Source organism: Aquarana catesbeiana, linkage group LG01 (assembly GCF_042186555.1).
Source record: "Aquarana catesbeiana isolate 2022-GZ linkage group LG01, ASM4218655v1, whole genome shotgun sequence".
NCBI classification, from domain to species: Eukaryota; Metazoa; Chordata; class Amphibia; order Anura; family Ranidae; genus Aquarana; species Aquarana catesbeiana.
In genome coordinates, this window is record NC_133324.1 from 241800818 (window position 1) to 241826878 (window position 26061).

General features: G+C 41.8%; 2 protein-coding genes across 2 annotated transcripts in view; one reads left to right on the forward strand and one right to left on the reverse strand.

Annotated features, from left to right (window-relative positions):
- Positions 1-18719, forward strand: part of LOC141140003 (calcium release-activated calcium channel protein 1-like) — a 56848-nt gene extending 38129 nt beyond the window's left edge. Inside the window, exon 2 of the mRNA XM_073626706.1 lies at positions 13654-18719. Within this exon, the coding sequence (XP_073482807.1) occupies positions 13654-14202 (549 nt within the window). The 3' untranslated portion in view covers positions 14203-18719. The remainder of the gene's footprint in view (positions 1-13653) is intronic.
- The window catches only part of MORN3 (MORN repeat containing 3), a 72176-nt gene continuing 64582 nt past the window's right edge, over positions 18468-26061 (reverse strand). Inside the window, exon 6 of the mRNA XM_073626690.1 lies at positions 18468-22538. Within this exon, the coding sequence (XP_073482791.1) occupies positions 22473-22538 (66 nt within the window). The 3' untranslated portion in view covers positions 18468-22472. The remainder of the gene's footprint in view (positions 22539-26061) is intronic.

The following is a 26061-nucleotide window of genomic DNA, read 5'->3' on the forward strand; positions in this document are numbered from 1 at the left end:
CTGATTGGCTTACTGACTTCGACAGCGGTGGGAGCCAATGGTGCCGCTGCTCTGTCTCAGCCAATCAGGAGGAGTGTCCTGTATGGCTGAGGGGATCGTGGACATCGCTGGAAAGAGAAGGAGCTCAGGTAGGTAATGGGGTGGGGGGGGGGGTTCTGGGGAGGCTGCTACACACAGAAGGTTTTTCATCTGAATGCATATAATGCATTCAGATAAACCTTCTGTCTTTACAACTCCTTTAATTCCAAGCCATAGAATAAAACTCACAGGATAAAAGTGATGTCAGCAGATGTAAGAAGATGTAATGTGTTCATCCGCTCTAGGGGGAGGACGGTCTGCAGCGTGTGGAGAGGCACCTCTGGTCATGGCTGCGCTGGTTGCTCCCAGTGCTTTCTGGTCCACATGTGCACTCTGGAGAAGCCGGCCGATTGTTGCATCCGGATGTCAGGTGGAGCGAAGTAGCACCGCCCCACTCCACCTGACATCCGGATGTGACGCCGGCTGCAGCGCTGACATCCTTTTTATCTTGTGATTTTATTCTATTGCTTGGAATTAAACAACTACATTAAAGTACCCACATTGCTGCACTTAGATGGCGCTGCTCTTCTTCCTGTGCTTGCTCCTCTAACACTTACACTTGGCCTGTTCTCTGTTATGCAGGAAAATATGGAAAGCACTGTAAAAAACATGAAATTATTAAACATTTACCAAAATATCCATTCATTGGTTTTAATTATTAGAGAACAGCACTGTAAAGGGTGTATTAAATTTTATTTTCCTGCGGATCCACTTTAAACAGGTTGCCAAGAAGGGAATTTTGTGTGTTAAGGGATATGTTCTCTCTGGTAATCCCGTAAATTCCATATTAATATACATAATCTCCTGATTATGTTATTAAATATCTACCCTAGCAGGATTTTATGTAAAATTGAACTCCAGCCTTATTTTAATTTTTGCACAGTTGTACAGGCTTCTCTTCTGTACTGAAACGGCTTATGCTGATTTCACTGCACACTGAATATCTCACAAAGTGCATTCGAATTTGTGAGACAGAACCTGCCTTGTTTTCTGACTAGAGGATATCCAGCATCATCTAGCCCTTTCCTCCCCAACTGAGCTGTCCCTGGCCCACCTCTTTTAGTCATTGGATTTCAGTTCTGTCAATAGTGACAGCTCAGCATCACATGTGGACCTTACCTAGGGCTGACTGCTGTTTTTAGAAAGCTATATGCAGCCCCTCCCACCAGCCATGATTTGCTTAAAGCGGTATTTTGTTTGAACTTGAACCTACAGGTAATCTTACCATCAGACTTGCCTGTAGGTACAATGAATATCTCCTGAATGCATACCGTTTAGGAGATATTCACATTGGCCATAGCCCATGACGTCATCTGTGAATGCGCAGTGACATCCTGCTTTCAGGGCCTACAGTGTGTTGCGAAATGCAGAGGGCCGTGCCCTGCCAGGGCCTCACGCATGTATGTGCGAGAGTGACATCATCGTGGCCCGGGCTGTTGATACAGCCAGAGCCCGCAAACCTGGAAGGTTGACTGGATGAAGATGGAAGCGATGGAGAGCCATGACAGCGCTGCGCTGGAGGGCATTATGTGCAGGTAAGCCTGTCGTAATGTACTAGTATGTGGTGCATACTAGTACATTTTGACTTAAACCTGCAGGGGGCCAGATTTTTTTATTTTCTCGAATCGTCTTCCAAGGCAGCATCCGGGAGATAGGCTCCTCCTCCCTGAAACAGGAAACACATTAGTCCACCATTATAAATTTCACAGTCTTACCTGCGTGCCACAGTTGTTTGTGTTTCCTCCGGACGCACAGGAGCTGCAAAGAAACGTTTATTATTTTACCTTGTCTCTGTGCTAGTTGCAGGAGACCCCCTGCCAGCATCCCACTCAGCCCAGCGGGCCTTGGGAGGGCGAGCAGGAGCAGCAAATTTGAGCAAGAAACTTGTTCTGTCTGTGATTTCACCCCTACAGAGGGGTCTGCAATCATCCCCCCAATCTGAAACAAATGCACTGGCATTTTTCCCCATACCGCATGCTGGAGGGACCTCCTGCTGCTTCATTCTGGCATTGCTGGTGATCTGTTTTGCCCCTGACCACAGGCCACATTGGATCCCACACATGGCGCCGCGTGGATAGGTGTCAGTTTTTTACTCTACCTACCGTCCGCCTGATTGCCTCTACCGTGTTACTGCCACGTTCGGCGTTCCAGCGCATCCAGCAGAGCCGGCTCCTTTACTCGTGGAGGCTCTGCAGGGTGTACCAAGATGATGCCGGGAAAACGCCACTTCCGGTCACACGATTCCGGTTGGCGGCCATTTTCCCGGAGTCTGGAAACTTCTAGGGGAAAAACGGAGCAGCCACTTCCTGTGGCATCACTTCCGGGAGGCGGGAATTTAAAAAAAAAAAAAAATACACACACACACACCTCGGATTACGAGCATAATCCGTTCCAGGAGAATGCTCGTAATCCAAAGTACTCACATATCAAAGCGAGTTTCCCCATTGAAGTCAATGGAAACGAAAATCATTTGTTCCGCATTGACTGACTTCAATGGCATGCAATACCACATGCGGCCAGAGGCGGGGGGGGCGCCGGAGAGCCTCAGAAACAGCCCGAAAGGACCGAAGACAGCTCTGCTGACCTCGGCAAACCTCAGAAAGGCTCGGGAACGTAGTATTTCCGAGTCTTTCCGAACTGCTATGATCGTCGCAGTTCGGCTCCAGCTCCCCCCCCCCACAGGCCAAACGCGGTACTGCACACCTCTTTGGCCTGAATCCTGCTCGTTTTGCGAGACAACACTCGCAAACAGAGTTAGGATTTTTCAAAATACAAGGTTCCACATTATATGAAATCTCAGGAAGGAGGACAGCGGCATGTGCAGGTACGTCCACCAACCTGCACGGGATCAGCTGGGGACGGGGCCAGAGCTTAAGCAGGAAGCAATTAAAAAGGCTCCTCTAAGCAGAGGATCCTGGTGGCTGACCATGTCTGACGCTTCTCCACCCTGCCCTGCAGATCCTGCATGCCAGAATACTCCAGGCTCACCTCTGTCTTAACCTCACTGAAAAAACTGCCCAATTACAGGCAGTCTTTAACCACCTTCCTCACAGGGACCTTTTTGTGCTGGATTTCAGGCAAGGACCCCAGAGGAAAGGAAAACGAAAAGCAACAAAACTTGCTTCGTCCAGCCACCGGTTTTCACCTGAATGGAAAAAATCCCTATGCCAAAAATGCATAGACAAAATGGTGGCCAAAGAGTCGCAAGGTTATCTGAGAGATCTGCTCAGCTCTTTTAAAAAAGATATAAAGAGCACCATGGCACCACTGCGCTCAGCAATTGAGAAGTTAGAAGCGCCAACAAATGCCAGTCAGGCCAGTACCCCATCTACCAGCGGGACATGCGTTTCTTCAGGGAACAGGCAGAACGACAGGAACAGGAGGAGGATTCGGACGAATCCGAACAGTCCGGATCGGAGGATGGACTTTGCTCAGACTCTGAGGAGGAAGATCCAACTTCAGAGGGCAACTTATTTCTCTCAGAAGACACAGATAACCTTCTCAAAGCTATAGCAGACACGCTAGGTATTAAAGAGCTAAAAACCGCAGAGCTCACGCTACATGACAAGATGTATAAAGGGCTACAACCCAGGAAACCTAGAACATTTGCTGTACACCAAACTCTTAAAGATATCATCAAAAAAGAGTGGGAAGACCCAGAGAGAAAACTCTTTATACCAGCTGCGGTCAAGCGCAGATATCCATTTGCAGAGACAGACACCAAAACCTGGGCTAAATGCCCCAAAGTGGATTCCTCTCTGGCAAAAGTCACAAATAAATCTGACTTGGCTTTTGACGACGTGAGTACCTTAAGTGACCCCATGGACAAGAAAATAGAAGCCCTTTTAAAGAGGGCCTGGAAGCAGGGGCTGCAAATCTGAATCCAGCAATAGCTTCCACCTGCACAGCCCGTACCTTGCTAATCTAACCCAGCTTCAGGAACTACTGGAAAGTGACACACCTTGGGAAGAATTAATAAAAATCATCCCTACACTAACCAGAGCGGCAGCTTTTCTAGCAGATGCCTCAGCTGAAACCGTCAGAATTTCTTCAAGGGCCACAGTGCTACTCAACTCAGCCCGAAGAGCCCTGTGGCTGAAATCTTGGGGAGGTGATATCCCTTCTAAGAACAGACTGTGCGGAATTCCAGTCACTAGAGACCTACTGTTAGGGCCTGAACTAGAAACGGTACTGGACAGGACCGCAGCAAAGAATAAGGGTTTTCCCCAAACCAAAAAGACAAGGGAAGGAGCCCTTTCGCCATTCCCACCAATGGATGGAAGCAACAAAAAACAAATTCATCATACGCAATAGAATCCCCCCCCCCCCCCCAACCAAGTGCCTAGTAACCATGCTACCAGAGGACCAAGATCGAACAAAGGCCTTTTTAGAGTCCCTGGAGAATCTACTAGATCAGAAAGTGATTCACCATGTACCTCTAAACAGAGGAATAAAGGGGGGTTTTATTCCCATATCTTTTGCAAAGAAAAAACCGTCAGGCAAGCTACTCAACAGAGGAATAAAATACAAAAAGTTCAGAATGGAGTCTATTAACTCGATCAGAAACATCCTACCACGGGAGACGTTTATGGCGACATTAGACCTACAGGATGCCTAACAGACGGAGTGTATACTGAACCAAATGACCTGCGCACAAACACTCAAAAGTGTGGGGGGGGGGGGGGGGGTACCTGAGGTAGATCTGTTCGCCTCCAAAGCGAACGCAAAATCATCAACATTCTTCTTACTGGATCCCACAGATGGCAACAGCGGAGTAGATGCCTTCAGCCAAAGCTGGGGATGTCAACTATGCTATGCATTCCCTCCAACTGCCATAATACCAATAGTGATTCAAAAAAATAAAGGCACAGAGAGCAACGGTGATACTAATAGCACTGCGCTGGCCCCAAAGGGCATGGTTCAGCCCCTTGAAGAACCTCAGCATCCAACCTCAACTGACACTGACAGACCGGCCAGATCTCTTATCACAGGGGCCCAGTCAGCCACCTGAACCACGGAATCCTGAAGCTTTCGGCTTGGTTACTGAAAGGGTAAAACTTCAGAACAAAGGGCTGTCAGACAAGGTGATAAATACCATCCTAGACAGCAGGAAGCCCGTGACTAGGGCAATCTACGAGAAAGTGAGGAAAAAGTTAGTCTCCTGGAACAAAAACAAACCGATTCCCAACAGAGGGATAATCTCAACAATTCTGTATTTCCTGCAAGATGGAGCAGACAAAAATATCTCCCAAGGGACGCTGAAGGTACAAGTGGCAGCACTCTCCTCGTTCATGGACACCAGACTCGCAGAGGATCCGCTGATGTAGCGATTCCTAATGTCACTTAAAAGAGCTAGACTGGCTAAGATGAATAAAACTCCAACTTGGGACACGGTGCTTGGAGGGTTTCTCTCCCCTCCATTCGAACTGATGGAAGATGGCTCAGACAAAAACCTCACTCTAAAAACTGCACTTCTTGTGGCCCTAGTATCGGCCAGAAGAGTGAGAGAAATCCAAGCCCTGTCTATGATGGAACCATACTGCCTAATACATTTAGACAAAATAATTTTTTTGCCAGACCCAGCCTTTCTACCCAAGGTCTCTTCAAAGTTCCATAGAACCCAAAATATCATCATCCCTTCGCTTCCAAAAACTATGGACAGCAAAAAAAGACACTTGCAACAAACGTGATGTAAGAAACACACTCATAACATACCTCGAAAGAACGAAGGATTGGTGAAGAACGACCTCTCATTTTGTCCTCCTATGCGGGAGTTAACAAAGGGAAGCAGGCATCATCACCATCAGCAGATAGTTAAGAATGGCCATACAGACGACTTATGAGGCACAAAACCTCACTCCTCCAGGCGGGATCAGAGCACATGCAACCAGAGCCTGGGCACCCTCAGTCGCAGAGAAAGCAGGGGCGACTCCGGAGGAGATCTGCAGGGCAACGACATGGTCGCGCTTCAGTACCTTTGCAAGACACTATCATATAGACCAGCTGTCCGACCAAGACCAGGCATTTGGTTGCAAGGTGCTCCAGTCTCTACCCCCACCCTAGTAAGTATTGCATGATACATCCTCTCGGATGCTGCCCTGGAAGGCGATTTGAGAAAATGGTTAGGTACCTGGTAAATTTTTCAAAGAAGTCTTCCAGGGCAGCACTAGTTCCCACCCTTAAACGACAAATACCAGGTACAATGGGGGAGCTTAAGGGCCCTTTCACACTGGGGCGGGGGCGGCGTCGGCGGTAAAGAGCCGCTATTGTTAGCGGCGCTTTACCATCGGTATACGGCCACTAGCGGGGGCGGTTTTACCCCCCTGCTAGCAGCCGAGAAAGGGTTAAAACCACCGCAAAGCACCTCTGCAGAGGCGCTTTGCCGGCGGTATAGCCGTGCCGTCCCATTGATTTCAATGGGCAGGAGCGGTGAAGGAGCAGTATACACTCCGCTCCTTCACCGCTCCGAAGATGTTGCTAGCAGGACTTTTTTTCCCGTCCTGGTAGCGCACCGCTCCAGTGTGAAAGCCCTCGGGGCTTTCACACTGGAATTAAAGCAGCGGCACTTTCGGGTTGGTTTGCAGGCGCTATTATTATAGCGCCTGCAAACCGCCCCAGTGTGAAAGGGCCCTTAAGCTTACTGAGTTTTCCTTTGGTGCTTTAATACAACTGAGGCATGCAGGTAAGACTGTGAAATTTATAATGGTGGACTAATGTGTTTCCTTTTTCAGGGAGGAGGAGCCTATCTTTCGGATGCTATATAAAACAAACTAAAACTAGCGCTAATGGAATAAAGAGTGAAATAATGTGGAAACCACAGCTGCTATTAGCAAAGGTGCTAAAACCTTATGAGATAAGTGAACAAATATTAACAGCGCTAGTTTAGTGATTTAAACATATACAATCACAATATAATTATTAAATATTAACGGTAAAAAAAATCCACAGCCAAGTGATAAGGAAACCTCAAGGACCACACATCAAAGACACACTCCCCTCCTGTGACCCCACTCATTGGAAATCATGGACCCTCAGCTTTGCAGTCCGGGGGTCAAAAACGCTTAATGGGGTTGTGATCAATTAAAACCAGAACTTGGAGAGGCTTTTCCAGATGATTGGAGTAAAAAGAATGTTGAGGCTACCACAAACTATTTCCATACGGACCACAAAGTACTGCCGGCACTAAGACACTGCACATTGACAAATGCCACTCACAGGACAGATGAGAAAAACAGGCATCAGTGTGTTTCTGGGTTCGCATCGGCAGCATGCGTTCCACGGACACCGGAAGATGCATCACTGATATGTAAACCGGAAATGCATCGATACATTTCGCCCCTCCAGGGCGTCATCAAGGACATCACTTCCGGTTCTCGTGAGATGTAATTTATATGCAAGGGAGTAGGTGTCTCCCATTGAGATGGCCAATCGTGTGAGGAAGACCTTCTGGTATGATTGAACAACCACTTCCCTTTGTTCACATCACTTCCTGTTTATAAGCCATACAAATAGCAAAACTTAAACATACAAAGTCTGTAACCAAGTTATTATAAAAGAATAAAATAGCCTGATTTAAAATAGAAGTTCATAAACTATATTAAATCATTAGCGTTATATAGGTCAGTAAAAATAGTTTTGAGATTTGAAATAAAATAAAAAATGAAATTGAAATAAAAAATGTGAAAAAAATATAAAAAAAAAAAAAAAATAAATAAAAATGAAAAAATGTAAATAAAAATATATGAATAAAAATGAAAAAATGACATTAAAATAGAAAAGTAAATAAGCTGAAAGAAAATGATAGATATATATAACAAAAACACTGACTCCCTACCAATTAGACAAAAAACAATTCAGATCTAATTCGATGTTTAAACCATGTGGACTTAAAGTGCCCAACCTATGTATCCACTGGGTTTCGTTCTGTGAAATAGATTTTTTGAGGTTGGAGCCCCTCCAGTGTGCCTCCATTTTATCTATTCCACAGAACTTGAGACCCCTAGAATCCCGGTTGTGGCACAATCAGAAATGATTGGACAAACTATGGTGTTTAAAGCCTTTTCTGATTCTGTTCACATGTTCTCTCAGCCTAATGCGCAATTGCCTAGTGGTTCTGCCCACGTATTGGAGACCGCAAGGGCAGGACAAAAGATAGGTGAAATGGGTCACCTGCACTTGATGATTTTTTTGATCTCATAAGATCTACCTTGGGAGAATGAGGTGAAATGGTGTTGTTTTTCTAATTCTGTGTTTAGATGTTTGGCAAATCATACCGAGGACAATTTTTCGGATTTAATCATTGTTAAGGAGGGTGGCAAGTTATTTTCTCGCACCTTCTTTAAAGAGGTTGACAGAAATGGTTATATACCATTGGGTAGCTGCCACTATCCATAATGGCTGAGTGGCATCCCAAAAAGCCAGATGCTTCGAGTAAAAAGAAATTGTAATAAAATTAAAGACTATGATATCCAGTCGCAAATCATTGTGGATAGGTCCCAGAAAAAGGGGCATAGGATTGGTGATCTCAATAATACAAAAGAAAATATAAGAAATATGGATAGGAAATCTCTGTTCAACAAAAAAAAAAATCACACAAAAAGAGATTACGGTGTGGCCTTCCTAACGGGGTTCACAAGACAATATAAACAGTTTGAGAAGGTTCTAAAATAACACTGGCCTTTGCTACTCAAAGATAGAAATCTATGTAATATTTTACCAGCTCGGCGCCACAGTTCATCTACACCAAACCTCCAACCTTCAGGATGAAATTGGCACACAATGTGATCTAACCCCCTAAAAAAACTTCTACGTTTTTAGACCAAACGGGTTTCTTTAGTTGTGGCAAATGCATGATTTGTCGAACATCTAAACACAGAATTAGAAAAACAGCACATTTCACCTCATTCTCCCAAGGTAGATTTTATGAGATCAAAAAATTCATCACGTGTGGAACTACCCATGCCACCTATCTTTTTGTCCTGCCCTTGCGGTCTCCAATACGTGGGCAGAACCACTAGGCAATTGGGCATTAGCCTGAGAGAACATGTGAACAGAATCAGAAAAGGCTTTAAACACCATAGTTTGTCCAACCATTTCAGATTGTGCCACAACCGGGATCCTAGGGGTCTCAAGTTCTGTGGAATAGATAGGATGGAGGCACATTGGAGGTGCTCCAACCTCAAAAAATCTATTTCACAGAACGAGACCCAGTGGATACTTAGGTTGGGCACTTTAAGTCCACATGGTTTAAACATCGAATTAGATCTGAATTGTTTTTTGTCTAATTGGTAGGGGGTCAGTGTTTTTGTCTTTATTTTATTTTTATTATTATTTATTTTACTTTACTTTTTGTATATATATTTTCATTTTCTTTCAGCTTTTTTTATTTTTTATTTACTTTTACATTTTATTTTTTTTCATTTTTTTTATTTATATATTTTTATTTACATTTTATTTATATTTTTTCATTTTTCTTTTTTTTTTAATATTTTTTTTTTCACTTTTTTTATTTCAATTTCATTTTTTATTTTATTTCAAATCTCAAATCTATTTTTACTGACCTATATGACGCTAATGATTTAATATAGTTTATGAACTTCTATTTTAATCAGGCTATTTTATTCTTTTATAATAACTTTGTTACAGACTTTGTATGTTATTAAAGTTTTGTTATTTGTATGGCTTATAAACAGAAAGTGATGCGAACAAAGGGAAGTGGTTGTTCACTCATACCAGAAGGTCTTCCTCACACATGATTGGCCATCTCAATGGGTGACACCTACTCTCTTGCATATAAATTACATCTCATGAGAACCGGAAGTGATGCCCTTGATGACGCCCTGGAGGAGGGGCGAAACACATCGACGCATTTCCGTTTTACATACCAGTGACGCAACTTCTGGTGTCAGTGGAACGCATGCAGCCGATGCGAACCCAGAAACACACTGATGCCTGTTTTTCTTATCTGTCCCGTGAGTGACGTTTGTCAATGCGCAGTGTCTTAGTGCCGGCAGTACTTCACTATGTTATATTTCTTTTTTTTTTTTTTTTTTTTTTTTTTTTATATATATATATATGTGTGATCCCCCGCGGTCCATATGGAAATCGTTTGTGGTAGCCTCACCATTCTTTTTACTCCAATCGCCTGGAAAAGCCTCTCCAAGTTCTGGTTTTAATATATCACAACCCCATTAAGCGTTTTTGACCCCCAGACTGCAAAGCTGAGGGTCCATGATTTCCGGTGAGTGGGGTCTCAGGAGGGGAGCGTGTCTTTGAGGTGTGGTCCTTGAGGTTTCTTTATCACCTGGTTGTGGATTTTTTTTACCGTTCTCAACAATTATTAATTTTTTTTTTTTTGCTGTCATCAATAATTATTTTTACGTTATTATTTGATGTATCACTATTGCACTTTATATTGTGATTGTATATGTTTAAATCACTCCACTAGCGCTGTTAATATTTGTTCACTTATCTCTCGGACGCTGCCCTTGAAGACTTCTTAGAAAAAGAGTTACCAGGTACCTAACTATTTTTATTTTTTGTGGCGATTTTACTTCCACTTTAAATTACACAGAAAATTGCAGAGACCTAGTGATCGCTGGGTTTAAAATAAGGTATGTAATGAAAATCGGTTTTATTTAAAACATTTATTAGAACATTAATGAAGGAGGAGGGAGATGAATCGGGGAAGGAAAAATATAAGCAGCTTAACCTTCAGCTTTAGGCCTCGATAACACTGCTATCCAGGGCTGTACACTGCCCAGATCAGGATATTTCTGGGGCAGGTACCGCCAGTTGCTTGCGCTCAGTTGTGGACAGCCTTTACAAATCAGTGATAGTCTGACACTGTTTGTGGCTGTTCACATATAATTGCAATTTAAACTGATTACATATGGTTAGGGACAAAAGAGCAGCTCTGGACCCAAACTGTCTGCATGCAGGGCTGCCCTTCTGTCCCTATCTGCAAGTAATGACTCTGTGAACTCCATATGCGATTACATGCAATTTGTTGTGGGGACCTGTCTTGATTTGTACAGGCTGGGCAGCCATTGCTGATTGCAAACACTTGGCCTTACCACACGCAGAAATATGTTGGACAGCAGTGTGAATGACCCCTAAAGGTTGGAGTAGGGTTTTTTTATATTTTAAATTTACAATCAATGCTTTAACCGGTTCCCGACCGGCGCATGCCGATGTACGTTGGCAGAATGGCATGGCTGAGCAAATGGGCGTACCCATCCCTTTAAATTTGCCTTCGTGCCATTGCGCGCACGCGCCGGCTGAGAGCTCCGTGAGTCGGGTCGCGTAGACAAGCATCTCCCCGTTCTGCCTAGTGGCAGTGTCACTGGTCTCTGCTCCCTGTGATCGGGGGCAGAGATCAGTGACGTGTCACACGTAGCCATGCCCCCCCCCCCCCCCAGTTAGAAACACTCCCCAGGACATACTTTAACCCTTACACTGCCCCCTAGTGGTTACCCCCTTCACTGCCAGTGTCATTTACACAGGAATCAGTGCATTGATTGCTGTGTAAATGACAATGATCCCAAAAATGCCGATGTGTCCGCCATAATGTTGCAGTCGCAATAAAAATCGCTGATCGCTGCCATTACTAGTTAAAAAAAAATTATCAATAAAAATGCCATAAAACTATCCTATCCTACTATCTATTTTGTAGACGCTATAACTTTTGCACAAACCAATCAAACGCTTGTTGCATATTTTTTTCCCCAAAAATATGTAGAAGAATACGTATCGGCCTAAACCTGAGGGAAAAAAAAATGTTTTTTTTAAATATTTTTGGGGGATGTTTATTATAGGAAAAAGTAAAAATTAATGCAGTTTTTTTTTTTCAAAATTGTCGCTATTTTTTTGTTTATAGCGCAAAAAATAAACCGCAGAGGTGATCAAATACCACCAAAAGAAAGCTCTATTTGTGGGGAAAAAAAGGACATCAATTTTGTTTGGGAGCCACGTCGCACGATCGCGCAATTGTCAGTTAAAGCGACGCAATGCCGAACCGCAAAAAAACGCACTGGTCAGGAAGGGGGTAAATTCTTCCGGGGTTGAAGTGGTTAAGACGGGTGTCCAACCTTTTGACCTTCCTGAGCCACATTAGAAGAAAAACTGTCTTGGGCCACACATAAAATACACTAACAATAAGGATAGCTGATGAGCAGAAAAAGTCGGGCAGATCACAAGTTAACGGTCACTAATCTAGATAATGTATCTATCGTTTAAGCAATAAAACTTAATAAAAAAAAGTATATATGTGTATATTAGAGGGAAACCTAAAACTAGTGTGATATTTGACACTATTTTTGATAAACTAATGCATCAACCTCTGGTTCAATGGGCGTAGTAGCAATTCACAATGAAATCTCATGGTGCTCATCTGAAATTTTGGTTCCAATTTTCTAATTCCTGTGCTTTATCCTTGAAAATAGTTGCCCACAAATATAGGTGCTGCCAAAATCTGATGCCGTGAATAAGGTGTGATTGTGAAGAGGGGAATATTTTTCTTTGGAAAGATAACATTTATAAAAGTCCAGTAACGAGACATTGTCAACTTTTTTTTGCGGCCGCATGTGTTCGCTGTCGGTTCACACTGCTGTGACGGCAAAGCCATACGTCTTTGCCCTGCGACTTCCTTTCGACTTAATCCCACTTGCATGCTATTTAGCATCCTGTACAACAGCTGAAATCGGACCAAAGTAGTGCAGCAACCTTTTCTAAAGTCTGATTGACTTGTGTAGTATCAGTTAAGACGGCTCTTATAGGGAAACATTTAATTTGACATGACATGCGACTTGGGGTCTCACAAGTCGGATCTCATGTCACAGCAGTGTGAACTGAGTCTAAATGTAAATTTTTACAAAAATTTCCTAAGAAGGTCATTTTTTAAGTAAGTTTACGATTTTGTTTTGGGCTGCAGGTTGAACACCCCTGTTTTAGGCGTTGGACCCCAAGTTTGTGAGAAATATCTTTTTAGGCACAAACCTGTTGTGGGAGGACCACCCTCCTACCTTTTGTCATCACATTGTAGACTTTCGTTATTGCATTTTGCTTTGCTTCCTGGTAGGACAATTGTGAGAGATTTGATTAATGGATCGAGCAATATTCATTACACAAAAATTACATTAGGCTGACCACCTGCTCCTGCTTATGCCATAAACCAGTTGTGTAGTGTGCCATGACCTTTGCAAATTAAGCCAAGATGACATGTAAAGTGACCCATGCAAAAACAAATTTATGATGACAAAGAAAAGAATAGGGCTATTTCTAGGAAATCATTGACTCTAGAGCTTTATTACCTAAAAGGACCGTTTTGAGTCATGGTGGGAAGAACCATGAAGGGGAGCTAGAAGAGCCAGAACATCTTCATTGCACTGGATATTCACAAAGGGTCTGTAAAAGTAGAACACTACATATAGACCCACGTTGCATACATTTTTAACAGATTTTGCCAACTGTTTTTGTGATTTGTGCCATGTGCTTGAAAATCAGTGATCCTTTTTTGTGGCTTTTTTTTTTTTTTTTTTTATGGTCCTTTAAGTCAGTTGTGTTTGTTTTTTTCAGGTTGCAATGGTAGAAGTACAACTGGAAGCAGATCATATCTATCCCACTGGTCTCCTGATTGCTTTTAGTGCCTGTACTACTGTTCTGGTCGCTGTACATTTATTTGCACTAATGATCAGCACCTGCATCCTTCCCAACATTGAAGCAGTGAGCAATGTCCATAATCTGAACTCTGTGAAAGAGTCTCCTCATGAAAAAATGCACCGTCACATCGAACTAGCATGGGCTTTCTCTACAGTCATTGGGACACTGCTATTCCTGGCTGAAGTTGTCTTGCTTTGTTGGGTGAAGTTTCTTCCAGTGAACAGTCCGAAGTCGACAGTCAACGACACTTCTTCTATCAGTCCTGGCAAGGCAGCAGCTATTGCCTCAACCTCCATCATGGTTCCATTTGGAATAATCTTCATAGTATTTGCCATTCATTTCTATAGGTCACTGGTCAGCCACAAAACAGATAGACAGTCTGAGGATTTAAATGAACTTGCTTACCTTCAAGAACAATTGGACCACAGAGGGCAATCAATCCAATCCCCTGATCATTTTGCATAGATTCTATTCCCTAAATAAAGGGCTACATTCTCCTGTCTTACAGTATTTTTGATACACAAGTGAGACGTTTTCTTGAAGGGGTAATTTTGTACTAAGAATGCACTTTCATTCTAGTCAGGCAAGAGGCAGACATCAATTAGAGGACTTTCTAGTATCATCCTGCATTTGCAGAGAGGAAAGCAAGTCTTTATCAGTTTGTCTAGGATGCGTCTGTCAGAGCAGAATGTAGATCTATGCAGGGATTTGCATGACATATGTGCTGAAGGATTCTGTCTACACACAAGCTGCTGGAAACCTTTTACCCACTGTAAATATAACGGTTATGATTGGTTTACTGTGGGTAAGATGGGTTATGGACCAGTCCAGGTTAGATTTTTTTTTTTTTTTTTTTTTTTTTTTGTTTTCAGCAGGTTGGTTGGGTGCACTTGTCATGGTTTATCCTGCAGAATGCTTGTCCTTTTTGCTGTTTGTGATTGTCACAAAGAACACTGCAGCCTTACCCAGGGTATGGAGTGGGTGTTGGATTGCTTTGCTTGTCACAGAAGTGTTGCATGTAGGGAGCTGACAGAAATGTATTGTAATGCATGCCACAATTACCTATGTGTGAGCCACTGGAATGCTTTGAATGCTTAACAGAAGATTTATATATATATGCAAAGACTCTTTATAGTTGACCTTGATCAACATTTTTTACATTTACAAATCACACATTTCAAAGTTGGTCTTTACTCTTAAGTAAATTTACCATACCGCTTTAAGTGCCTCCAATGTATCTTTGGTGATGCATTGTATGTATCTCTGATCTGCTAAATTTTGTATGCAGATTGTATTCTGTACTGAATTATGAACAGACATCCCTTAAACCTTTCCATTGCTAGAACAAGCAGTGGACTGTTAGACCTCCTATGTGGAGATGTCACTTTTCAAGGGGAATTTTCTTAAAAATAGGAAATCCCATGCTGTTCGAGTTCCAATGTGTAGTAATAAAGGTAATCTCCCCCACAGGAAACTGTACTGAGAGGAATGAAGATGCTTCTCAAAATGTCTGGCTCATCATAGTATTCAACACTTTGGGGTTGATTTACTAAATCTGGAGAGTGCAAAATCTGGTCCAGTTGGCTTCTAACTTCAGCTTGTTCAATTACCACCTCAGCTCTGGTGGTATTTGATCATCACTGGGTTTTATATTTTTTTTTTTGCATTTTATAAATGAAAAAAGACTAAACATTTTTTACATAATTTTTTTTCCCATTTCATGCTATTTTTCATACTTTCTTCAGAGTAGTTGTGTTTCCCTACTACACTTGGGAGGGGGGTGGGGTCACCCCTTTTTTTTTTTTTTTTTTTTTTTTTTTTTTTTTTTTTTTTTGTCGTTACAATGAAGATCATTGTAACAGCAAAGTGTTTGACTATCATGAATGGGTTAACCATTCTTGACAGCTGTGATCACTAGTAATCTGTGATTGGCTACAGCTAATCACATGGTACTGTGATTGGCCCACAGCTATCACATGGTACCTGGAACAATCACAGCATCGGCAACACAGCTGTTATTAAAGAATTCATTCATAACAGCTTTGTTGATGTGATCGCATAGCGATCACATGATCACTGGACCCCCGAGTACAGGAATCTGCAATCCGCTGTGGCAAAATGACGTGTGTGTATGTGATTTTGCCTGCAGGTGCCAACCTGCTGCAGTATATGTATTGTGGCTGGTTGGCAAGTGGTTAAGCTTTGACAAAGATACCTGGAAGCGGATTGGTTTCTATAACCACCACCAGCTAGCGATTGTGCTAATGCCAAAAGTAGCCGGCATGTACGATTCCACAGTCAATTGGATAATATAATAAAGAAAGTGTGGGTAGCTGAATCCTAAAAGAACCTAGCTGCTCTCACTACACCAGTGGGTACTGGAGATAAGAAAAAACAAAGAGAGCATAGGCTCATAGTGTAAAGGTAACTGCACTATGAGTCTGTGCGCTCCCTCTCTTTTTGTTTTGGTTTCTGTGCAGAGCTGCACCACATTTTGCACCTTCCAGTTTTAGTAATTTAACCCCCTTGAGTCAGACCTTGAAGAAACAATCTGCCAGTAAAACTAGAGCTCCCATTCTACCAACTAGTTCTGGCTCTATGAATCAGATCTAATTCTTGTGACAACCAGGAATTTTGGTATTTCCAGAAGTAGAACCCTGTGTGTGCACCTTGTAAAATCTGGTATAGCGCCATGATCATTAAAAATGGTGGTTCTGTATTTGAACATTACCTTTTCACTCCTCATGGCCTCCAAAATATTGTGTAAAAGGAGCAGCAGTAGGAATGGGTGTTGCTGCTGTATAGGTGGTGGGGATCTCTCCATATTACACTTGCAGAGATTGGTCAGATTGGTATTTTTAATTTTTGAAGGAAATCTTTTTAAAATGAGCCCCTTTATCTAGAAAGGCTACTCTTCTTCTTCATGAAGAATCTGTAAATGGGGACAAATGTAAGGTCTCCGGGTTTTTTAGATATTTCCGTGATCGTAATCTAGCTATAAACGATCGTGTGGTTGTTAAACATTGCCACTATGTGTTCATCACTACTGGCTGTGTGTGTTTTCACATATGAAGGGGAAAGTATAGCACAAATGCAGACCTGACTGTTTGTGTCCTGTCCTCCGTGCCTGTGCTTTTACTGATCTTTAATAAGATATTCTGTGAAGCCAAGCCTTTTTTTTTTTTTTATATATATTTTTTTGTATTACAAAATAAGTTTCAAGCCGTTTTTAAAAACTTATACCAAGGTCTTGTTTTATAAAGTAATTGGGGCACTTGGTGTAATGTAACTACTAGAGCTACAATTGATTTATGGCATGCAGCTATTAATTTTTTTATGTTAAGAAATAAACCCCATGGTTCCTCCTGTGTCTGTTTTTAAACAATTTTCAGAAGAATTTCATATAAACCAACCCCTTAGATGACTGAGAAATTATATGTTCTAACAGAAGAACTTTCATTTTGCACCTCAAAATAAGATCCTAATGGTGCAATGCAAAAAATAAATGCCTCTTCAATGAGGCTGTCTAGGAAAGTAATTGAACCAGCAATAGATACTGCAAGTCACTTGTGCCAACATTATAGACCTATTATAGACCTATTATGGGCTCTAATTATGAGCATGAACATATTCAATAACACAGCAGCATTTTTTTTTTTTTTTTAAGACTGGGACTAATTATTTCAGAATATACCTGCCAGGTCCTTCTCTAAGCAGTTGTGTAATTAGGATCTGAACTCTGTCCTCAAAATTTAAATGGTGAGAATTGGGTATTGTTGTGGATTATGAGAAGGGCAGATGCAGGGTCACCTTTTAGTTAAGAAAAGTATGGAAATGTTGTGGTGTTTTGTTTTTTTTTTTGTTTTTTATAAACATACTTGCCTAGCTGAATGCAGCATTGGTCCAATGCTACATCTATCCCCTGCCAGCTCTACCACTGAGAACCGAGCGATCAAACATCACCGATCGCTCGGTTCTCGCAGCTCTGTGAGCAGAGAACTGGTGACTGTCGGTCACCGGAGCGCTGGGCTCTGGAGGGTGCTGAGAGGCTGAGCTGGGTCCCGGTCCAGGCATGTGGGCAGATCCTGAACATATGGTCACAATCTTTCCTGAGCCTGGACCCACTCTGTGACATCAGCAGGCTTCAGCCCGCTCTCTGCTGAAAACTGGTCACAGGAGTGCAGAACATACTGCACTCCTGTGATCCACAGGAGAAGTTCAGCCAAACGAGCTTTGGTTGTATTTTTCCCTTTTACCTTTTTAAACAAAAAGTTATGATAAAAACTTCCTGGACTGCTCCGCTCCTAAAAAGGGTGAGTCTAGTCAAAAATGTACTGTCCTCACTGTTTTTGTTACAGAGATTGCAGCAGGAGAACTGGGATATCCTCATTCAGTTTGGCAGAACCAGATCCTCTGTCCAGTAATCCATAATCATGTCACAAGCCAATTGGTGATTGCTCATTTCTCATTATTAGAACATCATTTTTGGATGGACTGTCACTGACCTTTTAAAGAAAACATAAGGAAATGTTTCTTCATGTTGAGAGATGGTCTTAGTAAAACATGCAAAGGTCAGCTATATTATATATATTTTATGTATGATTGTTAAAGTTTGTAAAAATAAATCTTAAGGTGTGAACTGTGATATGTGCATTAAATACTGCAAGACTCAAAGCAATAATATGCTAGTTTTGTATAAGCTGTATTCGGGATGTTTTGTTTCCTTGCTGTAATTGTGAAACCAATGCTCAGAAAAAGGGAACAGTGATATACATTTGTACCTTCAGCACACAGGTTTATCATGTTTTAATGGACAACTTATATATATTTTTCTTTCATTCTAACCTGGAACAGGATACAGTATTTACAAAGTGCACATGATGATGCAAAGGTTATTTCCTGTAAACTTGAGTTCAAGCACTGTAAAAAATAAAGGAAAAAAAGAAACTTTTGCAGAATGTATTTCTAGCACTTAACGGTTATTCAGACTGTGGAACATTTTTTTTTTTAATAAAGGGAGGTTGGCTGAAAAGTTTGAAAATTCTATATCTGTCTTTGTGTGTTGTTTATTTGCTTTGGCACAAGAGGGTAAACCAGCGCTGAACAACACTCGTCAGATGCCTAAAACTTACAGCGGCCAAGCTTTAGTGTGTTCCAGTGGTACCATGACAAGTACATTTTCCCTGCTTTTTAAATTGTTTATCATTGTATACATAGAAATAACTGGCTCTGTGGTCAAATAAACTCCATTTCTCAGTGAGTTAATACTCAGACTCTTGCCCTCAAAATTGAGGAATGGGCCATTGTGGTTTCTAACATTTGGTAATCTTCTACATCTCGAACCTTCTTTAACCGCTTCCCACCTGCCGCATGTCATATGACGTTGTTGGGTTTCAGTGGTGATATCTGAATGATGCCTGCAGCTACAGACATCATTCAGATATTATCTTTTAGCTCCGGCAATTCCGTACACCATAAGAATGATCATAGCGGCTGTTCAGCGACTTGATCGTTCTTACAGGTGGCGAGAGGGGACATCCCCCCTCCTGCCGCCCTCCGATGCTTCTACCGACTTACCCCTTCTATCGGTGTGTTGGAGAAGGGAACCGCTGGCGCTGGATGCTGACAATAGAGCTTTCAGGTCCCGGAGCCTCTGATCGTTCGGAGGCTGGGCTTGATGTTAGGACGTCACGCCCGGCCTCTGCATTTGAAAAAATGGCGCTGCCTCGGCTGGGAAGCTAAGATCATTTTTATTTTTATTTCAGGTTTCTCATCCTAGAGGTGAGATGTGGGGACTTATTGACCCCAGATCTCACTGTAAAGAGCTCCTGTCATGCTTATTCCTATTACAAGGAAATAAATTCCTTTATAATAGGAATAAAAGTGATGAAAAAAAAAATCTAAAGTATCAAACTAGAAAAATAAAAGTGAAATTTAACAATAACATTTTTTATTTTTTTTTAAAGCGCCCCTGACCCTGAAACTTTTTTCCCCCAAATAAAAAGCATTTGAAAAATTGCTGCACAAATACTGTGCGAGATAAAAAGTTCCAACGACCGCCATTTTATTCTCTAAGGTCTCTGCTAAAAAAAATATATATAATGTTTGGGGGTTCTATGTAATTTTCTAGCAAAAAAATATGATTTTTACATGTAGGAGAGAAATGTCAGAATTGGCCTGGTAGGCAAGTGGTTAAGGAATCTGGAGGAAAACAGCTTTGCTAGACTCTAGTAATCTAGCTTTTCCTACAGTTTTTTTATATGTTTAACCACTTCAGCCCCGGAAGGATTTACCCCCTTCCTGACCAGAGCACTTTTTGCGATTCGGCACTGCGTCGCTTTAACTGACAATTTCGCGGTCGTGCGACGTGGCTCCGAAACAAAATTGACGTCCTTTTTTTTCCCACAAATAGAGCTTTCTTTTGGTGGGATTTGATCACCCCTGCGATTTTTTTTTTTTTTTTTTTTTTTTTTTTTTTGTGCTATAAACAAAATAAGAGCGACAATTTTGAAAAAAAGCATTATTTTTTACTTTTTGCTATAATAAATATCCCCAAAAAATATATTAAACATTTTTTTTTCCTCAGTTTAGGCCAATACGTATTCTTCTACATATTTTTGGTAAAAAAAAATCTCAATTTTATTGATTGGTTTGCGCAAAATAGCGTTTACAAAATAGGGGATAGTTTTTTATGGCATTTTTATTAATAATAATTTTTTTTTTTTTGCTAGTTTTGGCGGCGATCAGCGATTTTTTTTTTTTTTTTTTTTTTTTTTTTGTGACTGCGACATTACGGCGGACACATCGGACATTTTTGGGACCATTGTCATTTATACAGCAATCAGTGCTATAAAAATGCACGGATTCCTGTGTAAATGACACTGGCAGTGAAGAGGTTAACCACTAGGGGGCGGGGAGGGGTTAAGTATGTCCTAGGAGAGTGATTCTAACTGTCAGAGGGTTGGGCAGTGTGTGTGACTTCACTGATCTCTGCTCCGATGACAGGGAGCAGAGATCGAGTGACACTGTCACTAGGCAGAACGGGGAGATGCTGTTTACAACAGCATCTCCCCGTTTGCCTCTCCGTGAGGTGATCGCGGCCATGCCCACGGCCCGACTCACTGAGATTGCGGCAGGCGCGCACACGGCGGCAAATTTAAAGTAACCTACGGGTACCTTACTTTGCGCAGCCGTGCCCTTCTGCCGATGTATATCTACAGGAGCCGGTCGGGAACCTGTTAAGGTGGTAGTGAATGCCCAAATTTTTACCTTAATAACCCCTCCCCCTTCCCCAAAACCCTTTTCCTGGCTCTAGTACCACTTCCTTCACTATGTACACAAAAACATTTTGGATGAACTGCACATTGGATATTGTTCTGATGGGGGAGCAAGAGCTTCTACTAGCACTCACAATACACAGTGGGTTCAGTTGTCTAAAGCAGTGGTTCTCTAACTCAGTCCTCAAGTACCCCCAACGGGCCATGTTTTCAGGTTTTCCTCTACTTTGCACAGTTGGGTTCAATCAATATCAGTGACATGGTATTGATAACAGTGATTTTATCTAAGGGAAGTTCCCAAAGCAAGGCCCGTTGGGAGCACTTGAGGACTGAGGTTGAGAACCACTGGTCTAAAGCCTAGTACTAACGGGTTAAATGTTGGGCGATATCGGCCTGTTCAATAAAAACTTACATGAAGAAAAAACTGACAGCTCCAGTCAGAGCTGCTGTACTAACGATATAAGGTTTGTACAGCAATCTCCCCTGGTGTTCTATTGTGTTCTGACAGGGGGACACACCCCCCCCCCCCAGCCAGAACACTGTCAGCGCTACTGGCGCAGGAGCTGGTCAGCCGCAGGTTTTCCAGCATGCTTGTCTGACAAGCTGGCCAAAAGCTTCTGTCGGGCCATCTGCCTTATACACGGCTGGTTTTAATAAACCGGCCGATGATGCCTGACATTCGGCCTGTGTGTACTAGGCTTCAAGTGACAGCGGAGCCCTGCAGATTTCACCAGGAGTGCGGAACCTGTAATCTGTGGGGCTGGGCTTTGACAGCTGGATTCTCCTCTGTATAGCTGGAGCACTGACAGCAGCTCATGTAATAACAAAGGCTACAAACTAATTAATATTTATTCATAAATTAGTACTGGTGTTCATATAAAAGTATCTTTTTTGGCCATGGAGCAAAGTTGTTTCACCCCCCCACTCAAAGCCCGTCCTTAACCCTAGAGCCTAGCAGTGTTTACAGTCCGTGTCTCTGGCTTTCTGTGCACTGATTCCACAAGTCCCCGTGACGTAATGATGCCTAGACTCTTAACTGTACCCCAGGACTAAGCACAGCTTTTTCTGTGTACCTGCTAATGCACATTATCAAGCCTTGCTTTGTGGAAATTAGTATAAGCGGTTCACAAAAAGCCAGAGCTGCAGCATGTAAACATTGCTTGCACATGGGTTAGCCAAGCAGTGTATCTACATAGGAGATTGGTGTTCAACCCCTTCAGAACAATGAGGGAGAAGGGGGACAGTTTTTTTTTTTTTCTTTATTTAGGTATATCTGCTGGCTGGAAGTTGTACTTGGAAGGTGAAGTGTTTCTTTTCTCTCTGGAAGCAGGACTGATGCCAACTCACAAAAATATATATTTTCATATAATATATATATATTTACACACACATGTATAAAAAATGGTTTCTTTTTTTTTTGGCTTCTTAAAGCTGTAGGTTTCGCCAGAGCTTTTGGCTTTACTCTTGTTTTTCAAGCAATGATCTGGCCATTTGTAGAACTCCTTCAGGATCTGCTACTTTCACCTGCGAGGAAAAAAAAAAAAAAAAAAAAGATCACGGCATTTCCAGCATGTCAGAACTTTCATGAGACTTCACACCTATTTACAACATGCTCACCAAAACACATTTGTCTATGGGAGTAGGTGCTTACTGATGTCTGTCCACCGTACCGAAAATGGACCTCTTAAGGACTATGAGGGTTTGTTTTGTGTTGTTTTTTTTTTTTTTTTTCTCCCCCTTTTACACCCTTCCCCCAGATGTCCTGCAGCATTAGATGATACAAAACAAGGGTGCACACACCACCAGGCAAAAAACGGACACACCCGATCCAAGGTGCTAATCTTGGCTCATCACCGTAGGCAATATCAAGAAGAGAAGATTGATCGCATACTTGAATCCAAAAGATGCTGTAGAAATTTCTTTATTGTCATGAGCCAGACAAAATTGCAATGATGGTTGACGCATTTCACACAAAAAGAACCGTGGTTGTTCACCGTGACCAAGCACGGTTCTTTTCGTGTGAAACGCGTAAACCATCATTGCAATTTTGTCTGGCTCATGACAAAACATTTCTACAGCATCTTTTGGATTCAAGTGTGCGATCAATCTTTTCTTCTCTTCTCCTTCTCAGCATTAGAGGATGCTTTCAGAATCATCAGACTTGATACTGATGGGCCTTGGATTGCTGGTGCCTTAGTGTTCCAGGACAAAGTGCTACACAGGGGGTTATAGGTGACAGATGCCTGCATCTCAAGGCACGGAAAAGGTGTCTTCTCCCAGTGAACTGATTTTAGGACCCTAACCAGTTAACTAAGTGTAAGGTCAGGAAAAAGCTAAATGCAGCAATACATTTTGAAAAAGTACTTCAAAATGTTCTTAATAAGTTTAAAGAACCCAGTGAATCTCAGATGCTCAAAGTCTGGCAAGCAATGGTTCTATCTATATAGGGAATTCTAGAGTGGTGTCTCCCTGGAGTTTCTGTAGCAACGTTACAGTAACACTATGGGAGTTATTTACTAAAACTACACTGTGCAAAATGTGGTGCAGCTCTGCATAGAAAGCAATCGGCTTCCAGGTTTTATTGTCAAAGCTTAATTGAGCAAGCTGAGGCTAGAAGCTGATTGGCTATCATGCACAGCTGCAACAGATTAGAAGTGCTCCAGTTTTAGTAAATCCCCCTCTATATTTGCAATTGGTCTAAATATGATGAGTGACATAATACAAATCAACATATTTGAGCTAAGTGTGAATAATGGTAACTGAGCCTGTCAGCGTTGAGTCCAGTGCTTTAAAAATACTATATATTTTATATATATATATATATATATATAAACACACACACACACACCCCCCCACCGATCAGCCATAACATTATGACCACCTACCTAATATTGAGTATGACCCCCTTTTGCTAAAACAGCCGAGACCCAATGAGGCATGGACACCAAAGTAACATCAACATGAATGGCAGGACCCAAGGTTTCCCAACAGAACATTGTCCAAAACATCACACTGCCTCTGCCAACTTGCCTTCTTATACCGCATTCTGATGCCATCTCTTCCCCAGGTAAGTGACGCACACGCACCCGGCTGTCCACATGGTGATTCATCAGACTAGGCCACCTTCTTCCATTGCTCTGTAGTCCAGTTCTAATGTGCATGTGACCATTGTAGAAACTTTTGGCTGTGGACATGGGTCACTATGGTTTTCACAGCTCCATACACAACAAACTGCGATGCCCACTTTTTTTTTTTTTTTTAATGCTTTCACCACATCAACTTCATGGACAACATGTTCACTTGCTGTCTAATATAGCCCACAAATTTTCATCTTTCATCAGATGCCATTGTAACGAGATATTCCCCCTGTCAGTGGTCATAATGTTATGGCTGATGGTGTGTGTATATATATATATATATATATATATATATATATGTATATATATATATGTGTGTGTGTGTGCATATACACACACACTCCTTGAGGGCAGTGACTGATGTGAATGTACAAAATATATATAGGCAGTCCTCAAGTTACAAACAAGATAGGCTCTGTAGGTTTGTTCTTAACCACTTGCCAACCGCCTTCTGCATATATATACTGCGGCAAGGTGGCTCGGCTGCGCAAAGCGACGTACCTGTTCATCGGTCCATGCATGTGGTATTGTGGGCATGCTCCTGTGGACTCAATGTCAATGCACAAAGAGGCAGAACGGGGATCTGCCCATGTAAACAAGGCGGATCCCCATTCTGATGGGACAACTCAGAGATCTGCTGTTCATAGTGATCAGGAACAGCGATCTCTGTGTTGTCCCAGCAAACCCATCCCCCCCACACAGTTAACCCCTTCCCTGTCCTTTATACATTGATCAGTGCATTTTTTTTTTTAGCACTGATCACTGTAATAATGTCACTGGCGCCCGGAAAGTGTAACTTGGGGTCAGATTTGTCCACCGCAATGTCACAGTCCCGCTGAAAAATCGTACATTGCCGTCATTGCTAGTAAAAACAATAAAAAAAATTAAAAGTCCCTAAATTTATCCCCTATTTTGTAGAAACTATAACTTTTGTGCAAACCAATCAATATACTCTTATTACGATTTTTTGTTTTGTTTACCAAAAATATGTAGCAGTATACATATTGGCTCAAACTGATGAAAAAATTAGTTTTTTATATATATATATATTTTTTTTTTTTGATAAGCATTATAGCTGACAGTAAAAATAAATTTATTTTTTTCAAAATTGTCTTTTTTTCTTTACAGAACAAACAAAAAACGCAGAGGTGATCAAATAACACCAAAAGAAATCTCTATTTGTGGGAAAAAAGGACATCAATTCTGTTTGGGTACAACGTCGCACGACCGCGTAATTGTCAGTTAAAGCGACGCAGTGCTGTATCGCAAAAAATGGCCTGGTCATTAAGAGGGTTAAGATAAATTTGTATGTACGTTGGAACAGATACATTTTTTAAGTCTAACTCCAGTCCAAAAAATTATTTTTACGTTTTTTGGATATCATAGGGATTAACACCCCTATACAATTTGTTTTGCTGTCTGTACCCCTGTTCAGAAGAATTCACCTCAGTTTCTGTCCCTGTGACAATTGAATTTTGAAATTTTGGGTTGTTGTGGAAATAAAGATTGGTGATAAAGCTTCAGTGGGGACCCCTTTTTCCCATAATAACTCTTACAGGAGTGAATTTCCCATTCCTAGGGGTAGATTTCCTCTCACTTCCTGTTGTGTCCCTCCGTTTGTAAAGTGCGAGTCGGATGTTTGTAACTCATAGTGTGTGTAGTGCTGCATAAAATTGACAGCACTGTATAGGTACCTGTAATAAATAAATAAATATATATTCTTTTTTGCATTGCGAGTGGGAGCGCTATCCCATACATTATTCAGTGCTAAAAACCTAACCTACCAACTTGATGGGTTTAGGAAATAAAAACAAGATGGAATGTCTCGAGAAAACTGAACCCCATGATTGGCTAACTACAAATTGTTATACTTATTAGTTTCAGCTAATGTCATAGTAAACATTTAGACA